This window comes from Talpa occidentalis, unplaced genomic scaffold, assembly GCF_014898055.3.
Source record: "Talpa occidentalis isolate TD23 unplaced genomic scaffold, MPIMG_talOcc4v2.1 talOcc4.9, whole genome shotgun sequence".
Taxonomy (NCBI): Eukaryota; Metazoa; Chordata; class Mammalia; order Eulipotyphla; family Talpidae; genus Talpa; species Talpa occidentalis.
Window position 1 is genome coordinate 2,590,582 of NW_023605305.1, and position 17,636 is coordinate 2,608,217.

Below are 17,636 nucleotides of genomic sequence, written 5' to 3' on the forward strand. Positions count from 1 at the left end.
GTCTAACCCTGCAGCCACACTGCTGCCCGGAGTGGCCCCCGAGGCACCACGTGACCGGTGCACGCGACCCTGAGATGGAGTCCCATCGCTGGGGGACGCTGCAGCACCCACCCCGCCGGGCCACTTACGTGCACAGCTCGGGGCCAGACTGGTTAACCCACCTTCTCTGTCAGCCCCTGGCCAACTTCTGGGGCCAGACGCCTCCCCGGCCCAGACAGCCTCTCCCTGCTCACTCAGGCTCGATGGGCATCATTCAGATGCTCACGGGGCTCTGCGCGCTGGAGGGGGGTGGGGGCAGAGACCGCACAGTCCTCTCTCAGGTGCGGCCCCTGCTGCTGCATAGGCGTGACTGCTGGCACGAATCTGCCCTCCAGACTCCACCCCTGTACCCACCGCTGCTAATTTCCTGGCCCCGGTCGACCTCAGCCCAGAGAGGTCCCAGAAATGCAGCAGCAGCGGAATAAAGGCCAGGGACACCAACGTATAGGAAATGGTTTTATTTCAAAAAGTGTAATAAGGCACCCTAAAACCTTACACAGGATCCTGGCCACGTACGCCTACAGAACAAATAAATACGCAGGTCGGCCCCTTGCGCGGGGCTGGAACTGGGTGTTGGACACTGGAAGGAGGGTGTCCTAGAGTCCACAGGAGTCTCTGAATCACATAAATAAAGAACCTCATTAAATACTCGTCACTGAATTCTCATAACTTAACGTGTCCTGCAGCCGGACGCAGCCCCTGGCACTGGCCAGCCAGGCAACGAATCCAGCACGTGGAGCCCCAGCCCTGGCCGGCCTGTCCCAGCCAGTGTACAGACAGCAGGAAGGGGTGGGGGCTCCCCAGCTCAGGACCCACACCCAGGGAGCGGGCAAGGTAGGGGAGCAGGTTTCTCAAGGGCGGTCACTGGCCCTGGCCCACCCACTGGAGGGACCTGCTGTTGCCTAGGCGACTGCCTCCGCTACACCTCTGGGACAGGATCTGGGGGTTCTAGCGAGTGAACGCGTAGATGAAAACCCAGATGCTGGCTGGGCTCACTGGCCCACATCTGCCAGCTGCCCAGAGGGGGCTTCCTCAGGGGAGCCCCACAAAGGCTTGAGCCCCAAATTGGCGCCTGGGCCCCAGACCGGCTCTGGCCCCCAGACCTGACCACGACGGCCGAGGCGGCTCCGAAAGCTGGCCGCACAAGAAGAAAACGCTTGCAGCCCCCTTCCCAGCAAAGCTTTATGTGAGCAGGTCAGCCCTGCTCACCCCAGAACACTTGGGCAGAGGGGAGGCATGTCCCTAGGGCCCAGGCTGAGACCTGCAGAAGCAGGTAGACTGCTGAGTCCCTCCTAGGGCTGAGGCAGGAAGCAACAGTGCCCGGGCGACCATGTGAGCGAGGCCCCTGGTGGGCTGGGAGCCGCGGGTATCCCTGCAAGAGGCCTAGCCAGACGGCGAAAGAGGGGCCCCAGGGGCAGCTGTGAGCAGGAGGACCGCCCCATAGCCCCAGGGTCCCGGCGTGGCAGGCACCAGGGAGCCTTCCCAGAACCACCCGCGCCGTCAGGCCAGTGCGAGGGCCTCAGCGCCACGGTTCAGGGTCCTGCCAAGAACACACCCCCAAGTTAGCTCACCAGGAGGCGGCGGTGCTGGGAACATTTGCTTTCAATTCATCTAATGAGGAAAACGCCCTCCTCCTGGAAGGGAAGGACGAACTGACGCAAGGCCGCCTGGGCCCTGGAGGAACGAGACCACCGGGTCTACAGAAATACCATCACCCCAGAGAACAGCGGGGGCTCGCCCAGGCTTCCCAGGAGTGTCGCCTCCAGAGCGACACCATCATGGACACGGAGCTCTGACCACCCCAACCTTGCTTCCTCGACCCCCTGCCTCCCGAGGGCCCGACCGCGCTGCCCAGCCTGCCTGAGGACGGCTCTCTCACAGGCCCGCTCTGGCCTGGGGCCTGGCTGGCGCCCGGTGACGCCCGTGAGTCTGCACTTGCAGGCTCCCATCCAACCCTTATGGCCTGGGACAAAGGTCCAGGTGAGGACACAAGGCTGGTGGATGGAGAGCCAGAGGCCCAGCACCTGCCTCACCCGGGTCCCCTGGAGGCAAAAAACACTGAGCAGCTCCCTCTGGGCCCCCTCGAGGACCACACTCCTGCTACATCCCACTGCCAGCGCCCTGGGCTCAGCTTACCTCCTGATGGGGTGTTCTGATGAGACCCTGGCAGGGGCAGGGGCTGGGGAGCAGACTGCTGGGAGAGCCAAGTGCAGGCCTGGAGTCCGGAACCCTGCTGCAGCCACCTTGTGCCTGATACCCGATCTCCAGGGCAGACAGCGTGGGGGGCAGGCCCGTCACCCCCAGGCTCCAAGGCAGGACTTCAAAGCAGCCCTCCCTGTGGGAGGGAGCAGCAGGGAAGGCAGGCTCTGCGCTGGTGAGCTGGGGCGACATGCTGGAGCTGGAGCCCAGTGCCGGCCAGGAGGCAGGTCTTTCTGGACGAAGGGCGGGGCCTGCGTCCCAGGTCTGGGCACCCTAAGCAGCTGAGCCCACGCTCTAAATGCAGAAACTCTCCGGGCGCCAGATCCCCGGGCTCATGTAGCCCAGGAGCTGGTGCTCCACCTGTCCATGTGCACAAGGAGGGGTCACGACCCCCAGAGGTGCCAGTTACTTGCACCAAGGCCCGCCCTGGGCCAGGCCAGCGCTAGTGCGGCTCGCTGGGGTTCTGCGGCGGCCGGGGCCGGCCAGGGTCCATGTAGCTGCTGCTGTTGTCCAGCTCAAAGCCGCGCCCGCCCGAGGGCGTCTGGGGCATGAACTGGCGGAAAATGCTAACGCTGCCATGCCAGAAGGTGGGCTCTGGGAGCCGGCCCACCACACTCCACGCCCGAGTCTCTGGATCATAGGCCTCCACCACGTCTGAGAGTTCAAAGGTGTTGTCGTAACCTCCCGACACGTAGAGCTTTCCTCCGAGGACGGCCAGGCTGCCCCCAACATGCACCTGTGGGTCAAAGGGGTGGGTGGGTGAATGGAGGCTGGCAGCAAGGGCAACACAGCGCGCCAGACCCCGCTCCAAGGAGAAGGTGCTTGGGGACTCAGCGGTGGGTCTGTCCCAACAGTCCCGGTCTATGTCGTGCTGAGAGCACAGCAGTCGCCTCCTAGTGTACCCCAGGGTCAGTCCCCAAGCCCTGTCTGAGCTCATCCTGTGTCGCACCCTCCTCCGGGCCTTTGCACGGACTGTCCCTCTGTGACACTGCCCCAGCATGAAGCCGGCTCGCAGCAGGCGACCAATCGGTACTGGCCGCAGCGGACGACCAAGCCGCGTGACCCGGGGGTCTAACCGAAGGTCTCCGTGTCTGCGGCCAAGTGCAAAGAGATGAGACGCCAGGTCTCGTCAGAGAGCCCCAGGAGGGCCAGCACGGCCCTGCCCGCCAGGACGGTCCCCGTGACGGACCCTGCCCGGCGCCCCTGCAGACTCACCTGGTTCATCGCGGGGATCTTGTCCCACTCGTTCTTCGTAGGGTTGTACACGTCCACCTCGGCGGAGTCGTCCCTGTGGGGGAGGCGGGGAGTTTGAGGGGGGCACTCTGGGCGGGGAGGGTTGGAGGAGAGTCCTCCAGGGCCCTCTCCATGGGGGACGTCTCTGATGGCCGCTGGCAGCCCAACTGGTCATGAAGCCCACCTGGGCGGCACAGCTGACTTCCGGTCTAGACTCTGGCCAGAATCAGCCTCAATCCCGACTCTGAAAGATCACGCCCTTGGCAGCTTCGACCCTTCCATGCTACCCAGCACCAACGAGGCGGCCCCTGCCCCTCACTGCGGCCACAGGGGTCTCCTTCAGATCCCGAACTTACCCCAACCCCCTGAATGGGCTCCTACTCACCCTTCCCATCCCCCTGGGGCCGCCCTGCCAGGCCTCCAGAATTCCCGTTCCAGCACACCCGCCTGCCCCATGGCCGCGGCCTCCAGTCCTGCCCCATCACTGCTGTGTCCTCGGAGCCCAGCAGGCACCGTCACAGGATGAGGGCACCAGCGACGCCCCTCCCTTTGGGGCCCCCTCCAGCCTTGTCTGATGCTCCGAGGCACGGCCCCCCAAGTAGCAACAGTGACAAGGAGCACAGGTAGGGGGTGGCAGGGGCGCCCATGGGGAGCAGCCCGGGCCTGGCAGTGGCTCGGAGCCCAGGCACAGGAAACTGGGGCCGCTGGGTGCCCACACACCTCACTATGGACAGAGACCTGGGTTCGGTAGAACCTCTCACACAACACGTTACTCTTGCTTTGATTCCCCCATCATTTCAAACTGTGAAAACCATCCTGTTTGTGGTCGAGGTGATGACGAGGAAGGCCGGGACCCACTGGGCTGCCACCCCCAGCGGACAAACGGGTAGACGGACCGCAGCCTGGGGGCGGGACAGGGCCCACCCCTTCCTGTGTGGGGCCGGGGAGGCCCAGCCAAGGGCCACTTTTCATTCGCCGGGACCAAGACGGGTACCTGCTCAGCCCAGGACAGCAGCGCGAGCAGCGAGGCGTCCACACAGCACCCGACTTCCAGACAGGTGTCGGGTGGGGGTTATGGGGCTCTGGAGCGCATGAACAGGGACCAGTGAAGGCGTCAGACTTGTCCCCCACTTCAGGTGGAGGCCGGCCTCCCAACTCCGGGGCAAGCTCTGGCCCTTCCCGACTGCTTACTTTTTTTTGGCCCTGGGGCTGGTCTGGGAGGCCCGGCCAGGCCCCCAGCTCCACTCAGGCACCTGGAGCAAGGCCGACAGCACACCAGGGGCGGAGGGCCCGGGGCTTCCACGTGGGCTGAAGCACATCACCGGCTGCCCCCCCGAGCCTGTGCGACCTCACTGGGACACCCACCTTTTCCCAGTGCGGGGTAGGGAAAGTCTCAGGTTGCCTAGTGACAAACAAGTGACAGACCAGGAAGGGAGACCCGGGCCCCGCCCAGACAGGAAGCCTTTGGGTGTGACCGGGGGCCACAGGGTGGGAGGCTGTTCACAAGGGTGTTGGGCTGGAACGGCCAGCGAGGCCCAGGCCAGGCACTGGTGCTCTGCGGGTGGTATTTATAGCAGCTGCCACCCCCTCTTTGAAGACAACCACCCGGACTTGGGGGAGGGAGAGCAAGCCGAAGGTCAGAGGTGTTTTGTAAGAAGCCCAGGCGCTGGCTGGGGTTCCAGGGTGTTCTCAGGGCCGACGGCAGGCTGCTGCCGGGTGAGGACAAGCAACGCTGCCGGTTCTTGATGTGCTCACCCAGGAAGCCGGGGGCGGGGGCGGGGGTGGGGGAGGCTGAGAAGCAAAGCGCACTCGTCTGCTGAATCCCAACTCAAAACCCCAGGCGGACCGGACAGAGGGCAGCGCTGTTCACAGCGACCCCCTTCTCCCGCCCTGCTCCCTCAGGCAGACCATGGGCCAGAGGGAGCAGCAGACCGTCACGCCCACACCAGCTCCTGGCCCCTCGTGTCCACCAGCCAGCAGGAGGGGGCCGTGTCCACTCCGCGCTGCCCAGGCCACCGCCCAGACCAGGGATGCCTCCTGGGGACCGGGGTGGATGCCCTTTTCCCAAGCCTGAGCCCCCACATAAAGCTGGGGGCCATGGGCAAGCGTCCCAACCCTCCTGCCATCGCTGAGGTACAGGCAGCACCGGACACCAGGGCCCTGACACCCGCTCACTGTCCTCATCACACACGGGCAGCTTCGGGGCTCCCCAGAAGTCGTCATTTGACAAGACTCTGAGGCCTGCTATGCCGGGGGAGACACTGAGCCCTGGGCGGGAGTGGGGGCAGCTCCTCCACCGCGTGGCCCCGCCGCCAGCCACGGCCACAAAGACTCGAGGGGTCAAAAGCTGCCCCTGATCCGATGCCAGGCCCTGCCGGGGTCCTTTTGAACAGAGAAAATACAAGAACCACTTGGGTATTTTAGGAGGCCCCTCTGGAAGCAAGTCCAGCCGAAGGGACACCACGAGGTCTCCGCAAGATGGAGGCACCTGCTTAGGGGCGCCCGTGGAAACCTTCCTAGGAGGCAGAGCCCAGCCTCAGGGGTCAGCGAGCCCGGCCTCAGCACCCAGCGCCTCGGTCTCCTTGTCAGTCCAGTTCCACGGGGACTCACCTGATGAAATACATGAGTCCGTTCAGCGTCACCGTCTTGGGGGCGAAGGACCAGGGCGGGAGCTGGCCGCAGTCCACCAGGGACCACAGGTCGACGTCGGGGTCGTAGCACTGCATCACCATGGTCTCCTTGCCGGCCAGGGAGCCGATGGCGTAGAGCCGGCCGCGGCAGGCCGTGGTGGAACAGTTGTCCATGGGGTAGGTCATGGGCTGCAGGGCCTCCCAAGAGTCGGTGTTGAGGTCGTAGCGCTCCGTGCTGTCCGCGGCCACCACGTACAGCAGCCCGTCCAGCACGGAGGAGCTGTGGTACTCGCGGGCCTTCAGCATGGGCGCCACCTCCGTCCACTCGTTCACGCTCGAGTTGTACCGCCACACGCAGTTGTAGAGCCGGGAGCCGTCAGACCCGCCTGCAGGGGCACAGGGGGTGGGTGGTCAGCCCAGGGTGCCCACTGGATCTCCCTGCACTGCCCAGTGGGTGGTGTCTCCCGGCGGAAGGAACCTCACAGGCCTTTTGGATATGAATGTGGGGGGGCTCTGCCGTGGATATGATATGATATGATATGAATGTGTAGGGGCTCTGCCGGGGGAATGCAGGAAGGAACCCCAGGCCCAGAAGACAGTCAGCCGAGCTTCAGGTTTAAACCACCACCAGGGGGCCTGCCTGGGCCTAGGCACTATCAAGCTATTTATTGCCAGGCAGTAAGTTCCATCCCCAGCCAAGGAGCTACCCACACGGCGCAGCAGACCTCTCCTGCCTTCCCACTGCTCCCCTCGGCAGTGTATTTCAGTAGATCCACCTGTTCTGCTCCCCACTCTGTCTCTGGTGAATCCTCTCGACCCCTGCACCTCTGGCCTAAACCCCGGGTCTTCTGTGCATAAATAAATAAAAATACCTTTACAGAAAAACACTACCAGGGTGAAGCCAAGGCCCTGGGGCCACATGCTGGCCCCCACTCACACTGCCTAACAGCACATCTACACCAGAAGGGGAGCCACAAAGCAGGCACGCTGGGGTGCACAGGGACTTGTGCACCAGAGCCTGGGCTCCCTGGTACCCCTTCCTAACCAAGGCTGCTCCAGGTCGAGCCGAGAGAAACTCTACTTTGTGCTGGAGCAAGAGCTCTCAGGCCACGCGTGGGGCTTCGGGTGCTAGTTCTTCCTGTAGGTGCAGGTTTGAGGCGTGTTGTTTGGAAAAACCTGCCAGGCTGACCACGTGCGATGGTGACCCCCCTGTCTGGAGCGGTGATCTCCACAGCCCAAAACATTCCATCAAGAGACCAGGTCACAGCACGCTGTTAAAACTGCTCCCTCTTATCACCAGTCACGCCACTCTCTCACTCTGCCTAACCGGTGAGTCAAACTTCGGGTATGAGAGTGGAGAAGACAACAGGTCCCTATGGGCTCAGCACTGCTTGAGACTTCGGACCGGGGTGGGGGGTGTCATGGAACAGAGCCCCATGGTTAAGGAGGGGGCTACGCCTGCTTCTGTTTTTTTTATTTCAAAAAGAGCTAACGGGAGACACGAAGGAAGCCCACGAAGGCGGTGATGGTGACGGAGTTAGTCCAGGCCTACCAGGACACTGGATCCCCCGTGAGGGCACCCCAGCACCCAGCGATGCCCCCAGGCCGGGGCCCCCGGAGCAGAGCAGGCACCACATCCTGTCTGCCTCCAGCGGCTAAAGGGAGAGAGCCCAGTCCCTGTGAAGTGGGGCCAGCTGTGTGCTAGGCCAGGCAGGCCCTGTGAAATCCCCCGCAGGCGGCTGGGTGGAGTGACCCAGCCGCCAGCCCGAAGCGGAGACATTTATGGAAGTGAGCAAAGTGGGGCCAGTCTGACCAGTTCTGGGAGGGACTTCACCGGCCAGACGGGTGTTTCCGCGCCCGCCCAGGCCACCCCGGGATCAGAAAAGGCCCGATTCTGATTCCGCAGAGGCCCGGGAAGGGGTGGCCGCAGCCCAGCGCGTCCCCGGGGGGAAGCGCCGGGTCTCTAGCCAGCGCCCCACGGGACGGACTGCCCGCAGGCCCCCTGGCTGATAAGAGCCTCCGAGGGGCCCCGGGTGGCGCTGGTTCTTTCCTTATATAGCCAGCACGGCCACCGCCCTCCTCACGCCACCGCAGAGGGGCCGCCAGCTTGAAGGGGGATTTCTCTGTAACGAAGTGTGGGAGAGCCCAGGGCTGGGGCTGGCGGGACCCGCCCAGCGTGACTCGGCAGTGTTTTGGGGTTTGGGCCAAGTAACTGGAGGAAAACCTCTTAGCATGTGACTGTGTTTACAGTGCGGGCCGGAGCAGCCCGACACGTGACCCACACGAAGGTGCAGGCCCGGGAGCTTGTCACCGGTGACAAAGAGGTGACTGAGCGCGTCAGCAGGCCGGGGTGCCTCGGTGGTGAGGAAGCCAGCCCCGGGGGGAGACGGATGTCTCACGGGGCGCGTCAGCCTCCAGCCGGCGCCTGCATTCCTCAGGCGGGAAAAGAAAGCACCCATTGTTCGGGGTCCAGCACTCTGCAAGCAAAAGGGGGGGGCACATCCTGGACAGGAGCGGGCGCTGCCAGGTACGGGGCTGCTCAAGCAGCTCCCTGACCCCAGTCACACCCGGGGGTCTCTGGACCCAAGAGAGGAACCTGCCGGGGAAGCCCAAGGCCAGCTCCGAGAGGAAGCTGGACAGTGGCCTCCAGGGCGGTCCAGTCCCGCCGAGGGACGCTCCCGGGGCCGCCCGGCCACTCACCCGTCACGTAGATGTCGTTGCCAAGCGCCACGATGCTGTAGCCCCCGCCCAGGTGGTCGGGGAACTCGGCCAGGTAGCGCCACTGGCCGGTCTGCGGGTTGTAGCAGTCGACGGTGACCAGCTCGTCGCAGTCCTGGTCGCAGCCGCCCACGAGCACCAGGATCTCGGCGAGGCCGGTGGAGGGGCGCGGGCGCATGCGGGGGCAGGGCCCGCGGTCGTGGCGGTCGTAGCGCGCCGCCTGGAAGTCGCGGGCCTCGCGCAGCAGGCGCAGGCAGGGCGGGCAGCGCGCCACCAGGGGCTCGGCCTCGACGTGCGCCAGCAGGTAGAAGCGGCGCACGAAGGGCAGGCGCACGGCCTCGAGCAGCTGCGGCCAGTGCGCGGCGCGGCGCGGCGGGTCGGCGCGCACCCAGCGCAGCGCCAGCTGGTAGGCGGCCTCCTCCTTGGGCACGCAGAGCCCGTCGTCGCGCAGGTAGCGCAGCAGGCGCGCCAGGGGCAGGCGCTCCAGCTGCTCGGCGCCCAGCTCGCCCACGTGGCGCAGGATGAAGCGCTGCGCCGCGCTCGCCAGCCCCGCGCAGCTGAAGGCCTCGGCGAAGTCCTGCATGTCCAGGCAGTTGGCCAGGTCGAGCTGCTGCTGCAGGAAGGCGCCGCACGCCTCCTTGACGGCCGGGAACTGCAGCAGGTCGGCGGCGCGCAGCAGCGGCTCGGCGTTGTCGCCGCTCACCGCCACGCGGCCGGTGTAGCTGAAGTCCAGCAGCAGCTGCAGCGTGTCGGGCGGCACCCCGTGCAGGCGCACCCGCTCGGCGCGGCTCTCGCGCAGCTGCCCCGCGAACATGGCGCGGAAGTAGGGGCTGGCGGCGGCCAGCACGGCGCGGTGCGCGGGGAAGTCGCGGCCGCCCGCCGCCTCCAGGGTCACGTCCAGGAACTTGCGCTCGGCGCGCAGCTGGCTCAGGCCGCGCAGCAGGCTCAGCGCGTGCGCCGGGTCGGAGAAGGGCAGCACGGCCTGGGGCGCCGGCCGCTCCATGGCGCGGGCGCGGGGCGCGCAGCGGGGACGCCCGGCCGGGGCCGCGGGAGAGACGCGGCGCGCCCGGCGCCGCCGCTATAAGTAGGGCCGGGCGGGCGGGCGGCCTCGCGGGGGCGGCCGGGCGCGGGGCGGGGCGCGCGGCGCCGCCCACTTAACCCCCGCGCGCCCGGCCCGCGCCCGGCTGAGTCACCGCGCGCCCCGCCCGCGCCCCGCCCGCCCCCCGCGCCCCGGGCCTCGCCGACCCCCCCGGCCCGGCCGCCGCGGCGGAGCGGGGAGGCGAGCCCGGCCCCGAAGCCCGGCCGCCCGGTCGCGCCGCCTGCCCGCCGCCCCGCCCCGGCGCTGGGCCGGCACAATGGCCGCCGCCGCTCGGGCTCCCCCGCCCCGAGCCCGGGCCCCGCCGGGCGGCAGCCGCGGGGACGTCAGGCCTCCAGCCAGGCCCCCCCCCCCCCCCCCGCCCCCGCCCCGCGCGCGGACTGGACGGGGCGCAGCGCCCGCCCCGCCGGTGCCCGGGCGCGCGGGCCGCGCCGCCGCCGCTCCTGGAGGGGGAAGGCGCCGGGCCGAAAACCGGGGGCCGGGAGAGCCCTGAGCTTTCGCGAGGCGCCCCGAGTGCGCCCCGCAGAACGCGCGGGCGCCCGAAGGCAGCCCCGGGCTGCCAGCCCCGTCCCCAGCCCCGGGCCAAGGTCAGCCGGGCACGGCCGGCCCGGGCGGGGGGTGAGGCTGTCCGGGTGGCCGCGAGGGAGGCCCCGGCCTCGCCTTAGCTCACTCTCCACAGAACCTCCTGAAAACACTCGCTGGAAGCCATTGTTTTCTTTGGTTCCGTGAGTCCTGCCGTGCTCAGGTTTGGGAAAGCCCCTCCTGTTGCCTCCAGTGCCCGGGTTTCCTAGTTGAAACCCGAGTTTCTGTCATTTCACAGCCCCCCCCCGCGCGGGCAGCGCGTCCCCCCACACCCACGGGGGTGGAGCCGTCCGGGGCCCGGGGCCCGGCCGAGCGAGCGCAGCCCCCGAGGAGGCCCAGCCGCGGCCCCCGCAGAGGAGGGAGCTGCCGGCGCCCCTGCCCGCCCTGCCGCGGGGACACGTCTGGCCCGCATTTCAGCAGGGGAGGCCGGGCTCAGGGAGGAAACAGCAGGTACCCGCCGGCCGCCGATGCCCATAGATGGGCCGGGAAGGGCAGCGCCGCATTCCTGGGCCCAGGAGCCGGGCCAATCGCTCCCTCGCGCACGGACCGTGACAGAGGCTGAGCGGCCAGGAAGCGGGATGTGGATGGGGAAGCCCCGGCCCCCGCCCACCTTGCACCAACCACAGCCTTGGAGCCGGCCTTCCACAGCGCAGATCCGCGGCCAGCCTGGTGTGTTTCTAAGGGGGCTTCGACAGACCCCCCTGCAGCCTCCTGGGCTGCCCTGAGGAGCACAGAGTTAAGTATTGGAAGGGACGACCTTCCTGCTCCAGCGCATCTTTTTTTTTTTTTTTTAAAGATTGATTCACTCATGCATACAAGAACTGGGGTACAGGCCAGATGTGCGGGAGGGTGGGTGGATTCACCAGAGACAGCGGGGAACACAGCAGGCAGACTGACAAATACACTGCCGAGGTCTGCCGCTCCATGTGGGTATCTCCCCCGCCCGCCAGGACTGAACCCGCAGCGCTGCAGAGGCTGCGGACAGCTTCACCGCGCTGTGCTCAACCGCCTGTGCCACCAGGGGAAGCCCTCCAGCGCATCTTGTGAGAATCAGATTGCCCCGTGATAGGGCCTGATCGATGTTTTCATAGGCGTAACAAAAGTGTGAGGTTCACACTTTCTCTGTGTGGTTAGGTTTGTTTTTGTTTTTGCTTGCTTGCCTTTCCTGCTTTCTGTGCCAGACCTATACAATCTGTGCATTAAAGAAAGAAAACAAGTCAAAGTGGAATGAAAGATTCAGTTGTTGAGTAAAAAAGGAGATTATTATTAACATCCCAGACTTAACAGGCCAGCTTTTGAAGCAAGTCCTGAAAGGAATGTGGTTAGAAAAGGCAGGCCCAGATTTAGACCTGTCAGCTGTGTTTGGAATTTTGAGTAACACATCAACCCATCAGTCTCCTGAGTTCAAAATGGGAGAGTGGCCACCCATTCCCATGTCATCCATACAGCCCATACAGCCGGCAAACTGTTGTTAATGAAGGGGATTCAAACCCAAATTTTATCACCCAACCCCATGTGCGGGAAGCGCTATGGTTGGTTAAGGAAGAGGATAAACTTGTCAATTCAGCAACAGTTTGTGGGAAAATGTATTTATAGGTTAAGCTTCAGCCAGGACAATTTTAGGAGTTTATCTTTTCCATAATCATGACAGTGGTGTTTACCTAAATAATTTCTTTGAAAAAAATTTTTTTGTATATAGAAGAACTGGGGTGCAGGCCAGAGGTGCAGGGGATGAGAGGATTCCCCAGAGACACAGTGGGGAGGACAGGCCAGATCTACTGAAATACACTGTTAAGGGGAGCAGCAGGCGAGACAGGAGAGGTCTGCCACACCATGTGGGTCAGCTCCCTGGCCGGGGATGGAACTCAGGCCATAGCAGTGATAGCGCTGAGACTTCACCCCTAGGCCAGCAGGAGGGCACCTTAAATAATTTCTTTATGCCAATGTAATTTAACACAAAATGGGACTAGACAAATTCAAACTACCTCCTTTTGATATTTGAGTTAGGATTTTGGGCAGACGGGGTAAAAGGTGGCTGAGATAATGTTAAAAGTTGTTATCCTTTTGAGAACATAAAAAAAGACATAACTTAGCCTGGTTAGAGTCACCCTTTTTCCCTACTATATGCCCTGATTTTTTCTGGTTCTGGGTTGCATGGGTGTGGATAGTAACACATTTACAATATAATAACTTTTTTTAAAAGATTTATTTTTGTGTAGAACTGGGGCGTAGGCCAGAGGTGTGGTATGGGGGGGATAACAGGGTTCACTAGAGACAGTGGGGCGCAGAACAGGCAGATCCACTGAAATACACTGATAAGGGGAGTAGCAGGAGAGGCAGGAGAGGTCTGTTGTGCCATGTGGGTCAGCAACCTGGCCGGGGATCAAACTCAGGCCATCATAGGGATAGGGCTGGACTTAACCCCTAGGCCTTTGGGTAGGCCTATATTAACTTCATTCAAACAACAAAAAAAAAAGATTTATTTTTATACAAGAGCTGGGGTACAGGCCAGAGGCGCCGGGGGATTCACCAGAGACAGAGCAGAGAGCAGAACAGGCAGACGACAGAAATACACTGCCAAGGGGAGCAGCGGGTGTGACAGGAGAGGTCTGCTGTACCATGTGGGATTCTCGCTGGCCAGACGGGATAGAACCCGCACAGCGGAGGCTGTGGACAGCTTCATAGTGCGGCGATGAACCCGCTGTGCCACCGGGGAGGCCCTATTAACTTCTTTTTTAAAGATGATTTATTTATTTATGCCTGTAAGAACTGGGGTATAGGCCAGAGGTGTGGGGGGTGAGAAGATCCACCAGAGACAGAGTGGGGAGCAGAACAGGCAGACTGACTGAAACACACTGCTGAGGGGAGTAGTGGGCGAGTCAGGAGAGGTCTGCTGTGCCATGTGGGAGCTCCCTGGCCGGGGATCGAACTTGTGCTGCAGTGGCTGCAGACAGCTTCGTAGGTTGCGTCTTAACCGCTTGTGCCACCAGGGAGACCCCCAACTTTTTTTTTAAAGAATGTTGTAGCTGTCTCTCGTTATGTAGCTCATTATTATATGTGAGCTATTGAAAGTAAAACTATTTAGTGTTTGGCACGTAGTGTTAGCAGTTAATCTTTATATTTTACTTACACAAACCATAAGAAAATTTGTTCATCAGTACGCATTCTCCTCACTAGATGAAAGGCTGACTACATCATTCAGAAATTTTTTTTTAACAATTTACAATCATTCATATATTCATATAAAGTCTGAAAAGTTTAAAACTATGCAATTTTGAGAAATTTTCACTTTCCCCCCCTTCCATGGAAATGGAAGTGAGAAAAGCAGGAGAGCAAAAATTCCTGAAAATTCCTAAAAGAATATACTATTAATTAAGCTAAATAACAAGCTGAAATACCAGAAAAATAATTCTGGGGAACATAAATCCTTATGTGTATAACACACTAACTAGGAGGCAGAAAGCTTTCCTGAATGTTCCCCTATGAATGCAGTGGAGCCAGTGAGCTTTAGGAAGGTGAAGCTATATTTGGTAACTCAATTAAAATAACTCCATTCTCAAGTTACTTACTGGGAAACCATGGTATTCTTAGTATTTTTAAACTTGTCACAACTTGTGCTAACATTGGCTTTTTTCTTCCTCTTTCCTAAGTAACTATAATCATCTGAGAATTAGTATGCAGCAGCAGGTATAATTTTTCTTTTTTTTAATTTTAATTTTTTTATAATAAGTCTTTTTATTTTTTTATAGCTTACGTGAAATTTTATTTTTAATTTTGTATCTATTTTTTTTAAATTTTATTTTTATATTCCCCATACAATTGCAACGCCCTTATTTTGACCCCAATCCCTCCCCTCCCCGCCCCCCAGGTATAACAGAAAACAAAGAGTCATAGACTCCAAGGACCTTGCTTCGGTGGCTAATGCATTCATGGAGGAATTCTAGATCTGCTCCCGCAGCCCGGGAGGAGTACAGTCCACTCGAGAAATTGGCGTAACACAGAAACCTAACCCTGTCCTGCAGAAAAAGGCAACCTTATTCACAGGCACATATGTTATTGAACTTGGGTCAGCTGCTGGGGTTACAGTCCTCTGTTTTTTAAAGATTTATTTATGCATATAAGATTGGGGTGTAGGCCAGAGGGGTGTGTGTGTGGGGGGGTGAGAAGATTCACCAGAGATAGTGGGGAGCAGAGCAGGCAGATGGACTGAAATACACTGCTGAGGGGAGCAGGGGGCCAGACAGGAGAGGTCTGCTGCGCCATGTGGGTAGCTCCCTGGCCTGGGATCCAACTCAGGACTCAGTGGCTGGCAACAGCTTGATAGTGCTGAGACTTAAACCTCTGTGCCACTAGGGGCTCTGGGTTACAGTCCTTTGAATCTAGTTAAGGGATGGCAAATATTAATGTTCACACTTCCTTCAAAGTGCCAGTTTCCAAGGGAAATCGAAGAAAGGCGGGAGAAAGTTGGCCTGCAGTTTTCTTTCCCCGGAGAGCAGGCAGCGCAAGGGGCAGGGACAGCACAGCAGTTAAGTGCTGGTCAGGCTTGCGCACTGAGAATCACCCTTTAGGAACAACTTACTCGAAAAATTGCTGTCGGGCACCTGTTGGAGCAAGTTATCACTGTCTCATGACACAATTCAAGTTGGGGGTGTTCCTCCCTAGTGTGACTGAGTGGCCTAGTGTAGGTTCCCCAATTCTAGGCTGCTGTACATCCATCAAATTCACAATGATTAGGAGCGAGTTCTTGATTTCACGCAAAATTTGAGAAATAGTACCTGAATATGTGAAAAATTATTCCCTAGGGAATAATGACTAGATATAAACTTTCAAAAATTAAATAAATTTCCCTCCTCTTTCCTAACAGCCAATGACATAATATCCTTCTTGGCCATTTCCTATTCAGGCAAAACCAGTTGTGCCTGGAGAATCTGACGCTGGGCAACACTGGTCAACCCCAGGACAATTGCTCTGACCACGGAGATCAGATGACATTCCAATTCTGGCTAAAAGTGGCGTCTGAAAATGACAACTCTGGAAGAAGTTAGTAATGATGTTTTCATAGGCCAAGTCCAATGCCTGATTAAAGAAAAAAAAATCTTACAGCTTTGCTAAAGCACCTCAATGTGTTATCACTTCGGGGCAGGCCCATCAGGAAAGATATTGCTGAGGTTTAAAAACAGCAGTGAGGGCCTCCCCGGTGGTGCAGAGATTGAGCGCTGGGTTGCAAAGCTGCCCGCACCTCTGCAGCGCTGGTTCGATCCCCGGCTGCTCCCCGGCCACCGGAGGGTCTCACATGGCGCGCAGACCTCTCCTGCCGCCCGCTGCTCCCCTCAGCAGTGTCCTTCGGTCCTTCTGCCTGCTCTGCTCCCCGCTCTGGCTCTGGTGAATTCTCTCGCCCTCCCGCGCTTCTGACTGTCCCCAGTGCTTGTATGTATAAATACATAAATCTTAAAAACAAAACAAAACAAAACAAAACACCAACAGTGAGTGTAAACCACCATTTGAAGCCAGTGCTACACTATAAAAATGCCCCAGCGTAAGCATAACCTCGCAGCTGAGGCTGGAGAAGTATTCCTAAGATCCAGTCTCTCAATTACGAAATGTTTCAGTCAATGAACTTCTCCACCTCAACAGCCAACCAGCCTGGCAGTCACGGCCTGGGAAATCAGCTGGTGTTTTGGGGCGCTTCCGACCACCGACTTGACCTGGCATGTCGGTCGGTTTTCTGATTTGAACCTAAAATTCATGTCCCCCTCCGGCCGGCCTCCCTGCCCCCCTTCCTTTGCCTTCCAAGCCCCCGGACAGGTCGCTGAGGCCTCGGCTGTGTGCGCAGGGGGCTCGCGCTGTCACGGGGCTGCGGACCGTCCAGGGGGCCTCCCGCGGCCATCGGGCGCGGGCTCTTACCACCGGGTGTGCGGCCCATTCCCAGCAGGGGAAGTTGTAAGACACCGTGAAACAGGGAGGGCCCGTCTCGGCCCGGCCCGCGCACACCGCGAACCGCACGAGACACCGACGGCCCGAGCCGGCCTCCGCCCGCCCCGACGGCGACCCCGGGGAACCGGCTCTGGGGAGGAACCCAACCAAAGCGCGGGTGCGCGGGCGCCGCGAGGTCGGGGAGAAAATGGAAAAGAAGCTAAGCAAGCCGCTCCACCCTACCGAGCGAGGCCGGGTTTTTTAAAAACGCGGCGCCCCGACACCCCGAGTGGGTCCCCCGACACCGGGGCCAGCCCCGCGGCGCGAGCCCCGCTCGGCGGGAGCCGCCGCCCGAGCCCCAGCCGCGAAACACGCCCGCTGCGCCCGGCCGAGGCGCGGGGAGCCGAGCGGGGGGCGCCGCGACGTCAGCGCTCGCCGCCCCGCTCCCGCCCGGCCGCCTGGCGACGAACCCCACAAAGGGCGACGAACCCCAAGTCCCGAAGGAGAAAGAGGAGGCGCGAGCCGCCGCGCCCTCCCCGCCCAAGGCCGCCCAAGGCCGCCCAGGCCGCCAGCCCCGCCTCCACCCGCGGGGGCGACCCCCGCTCCCGCCCCCGCCCCCGCCCCCGGACACAGCGCGGGGGCGCCCCTCAGGCCGCCCCTCCCCCACGGCCGAGCCAGCGCGACCCCCGCACCTCCCCCGCCCCGGCGGCCTCAAGTCGCGGAGACACCACCTCCACGGGCCCGGCGGCCGCCGCGGTGCGCTATGGGGGCTGGAGTCCTCGGGGCGGCCTTCGTGCGCCTCCGCGGCGAGGCCGCGGACTACTGCTCGCTCCCACAATGCCCCTCGCCCGGCCAGTGGCCACGCCCCCTCGCCGACGGCCGCCGTCGCCCCCAGACTACATTTCCCGACAGCCCTCGCGGCTCTCCCCGCCCTCCCTCCCGAGACACGAGCCGAACTGGGCGTCAGGTCGGGGAGCCGGTCGGGTTCCCGCTCGCCGCCGCCGCCGCCCCCCGCAGCGCCCTCGCCCGCCGCGCCGGCCGCGGAGCTGCACCGCCCGCGCTGCTCGGCCCCGGCCGCCGGCCCGCGCGCACAGAGCCCGGGGCGCGACACGCGCCGCGCCGCCCGTCACCTCCGGCCGGGGGGACCCCTCGGGCCCGCCTCGCCCCGCGCGGCCGCCGGCGCCCCCCGCCCGCGCCCCGCGCCCGCGCCGCCCCCCGGGCCTGCA

The 17,636-nt window shown here is 61.9% G+C and overlaps 1 protein-coding gene across 1 annotated transcript; it reads right to left on the reverse strand.

The window, feature by feature from the left end:
- Positions 1 to 265: 265 nt before the first annotated feature.
- KLHL21 (kelch like family member 21) lies at positions 266 to 9,822 on the reverse strand. Its single transcript, XM_037498946.2, has 4 exons — positions 8,802 to 9,822; positions 6,082 to 6,487; positions 3,454 to 3,526; positions 266 to 2,974 (listed from the first exon to the last, which is right to left on the reverse strand). The coding sequence occupies exons 1-4, from the start codon at positions 9,820 to 9,822 to the stop codon at positions 2,681 to 2,683; spliced, it is 1,794 nt and encodes a 597-aa protein (XP_037354843.1). The 3' UTR covers positions 266 to 2,680.
- Between the last annotated feature and the right edge of the window lie 7,814 nt (positions 9,823 to 17,636).

Coding starts and splice junctions, on each gene's coding strand:
- KLHL21 (XM_037498946.2), bottom strand. CDS start 9,822: ATGGAGCGGCCGGCGCCCCAGGCCGTGCTGCCCTTCTCCGACCCGGCG. Junction 6,488..8,801: donor CAACGACATCTACGTGACGG/GTGAGTGGCCGG, acceptor GTGCCCCTGCAG/GCGGGTCTGACGGCTCCCGG. Junction 3,527..6,081: donor GGACTCATGTATTTCATCAG/GTGAGTCCCCGT, acceptor CCTCCCCCACAG/GGACGACTCCGCCGAGGTGG.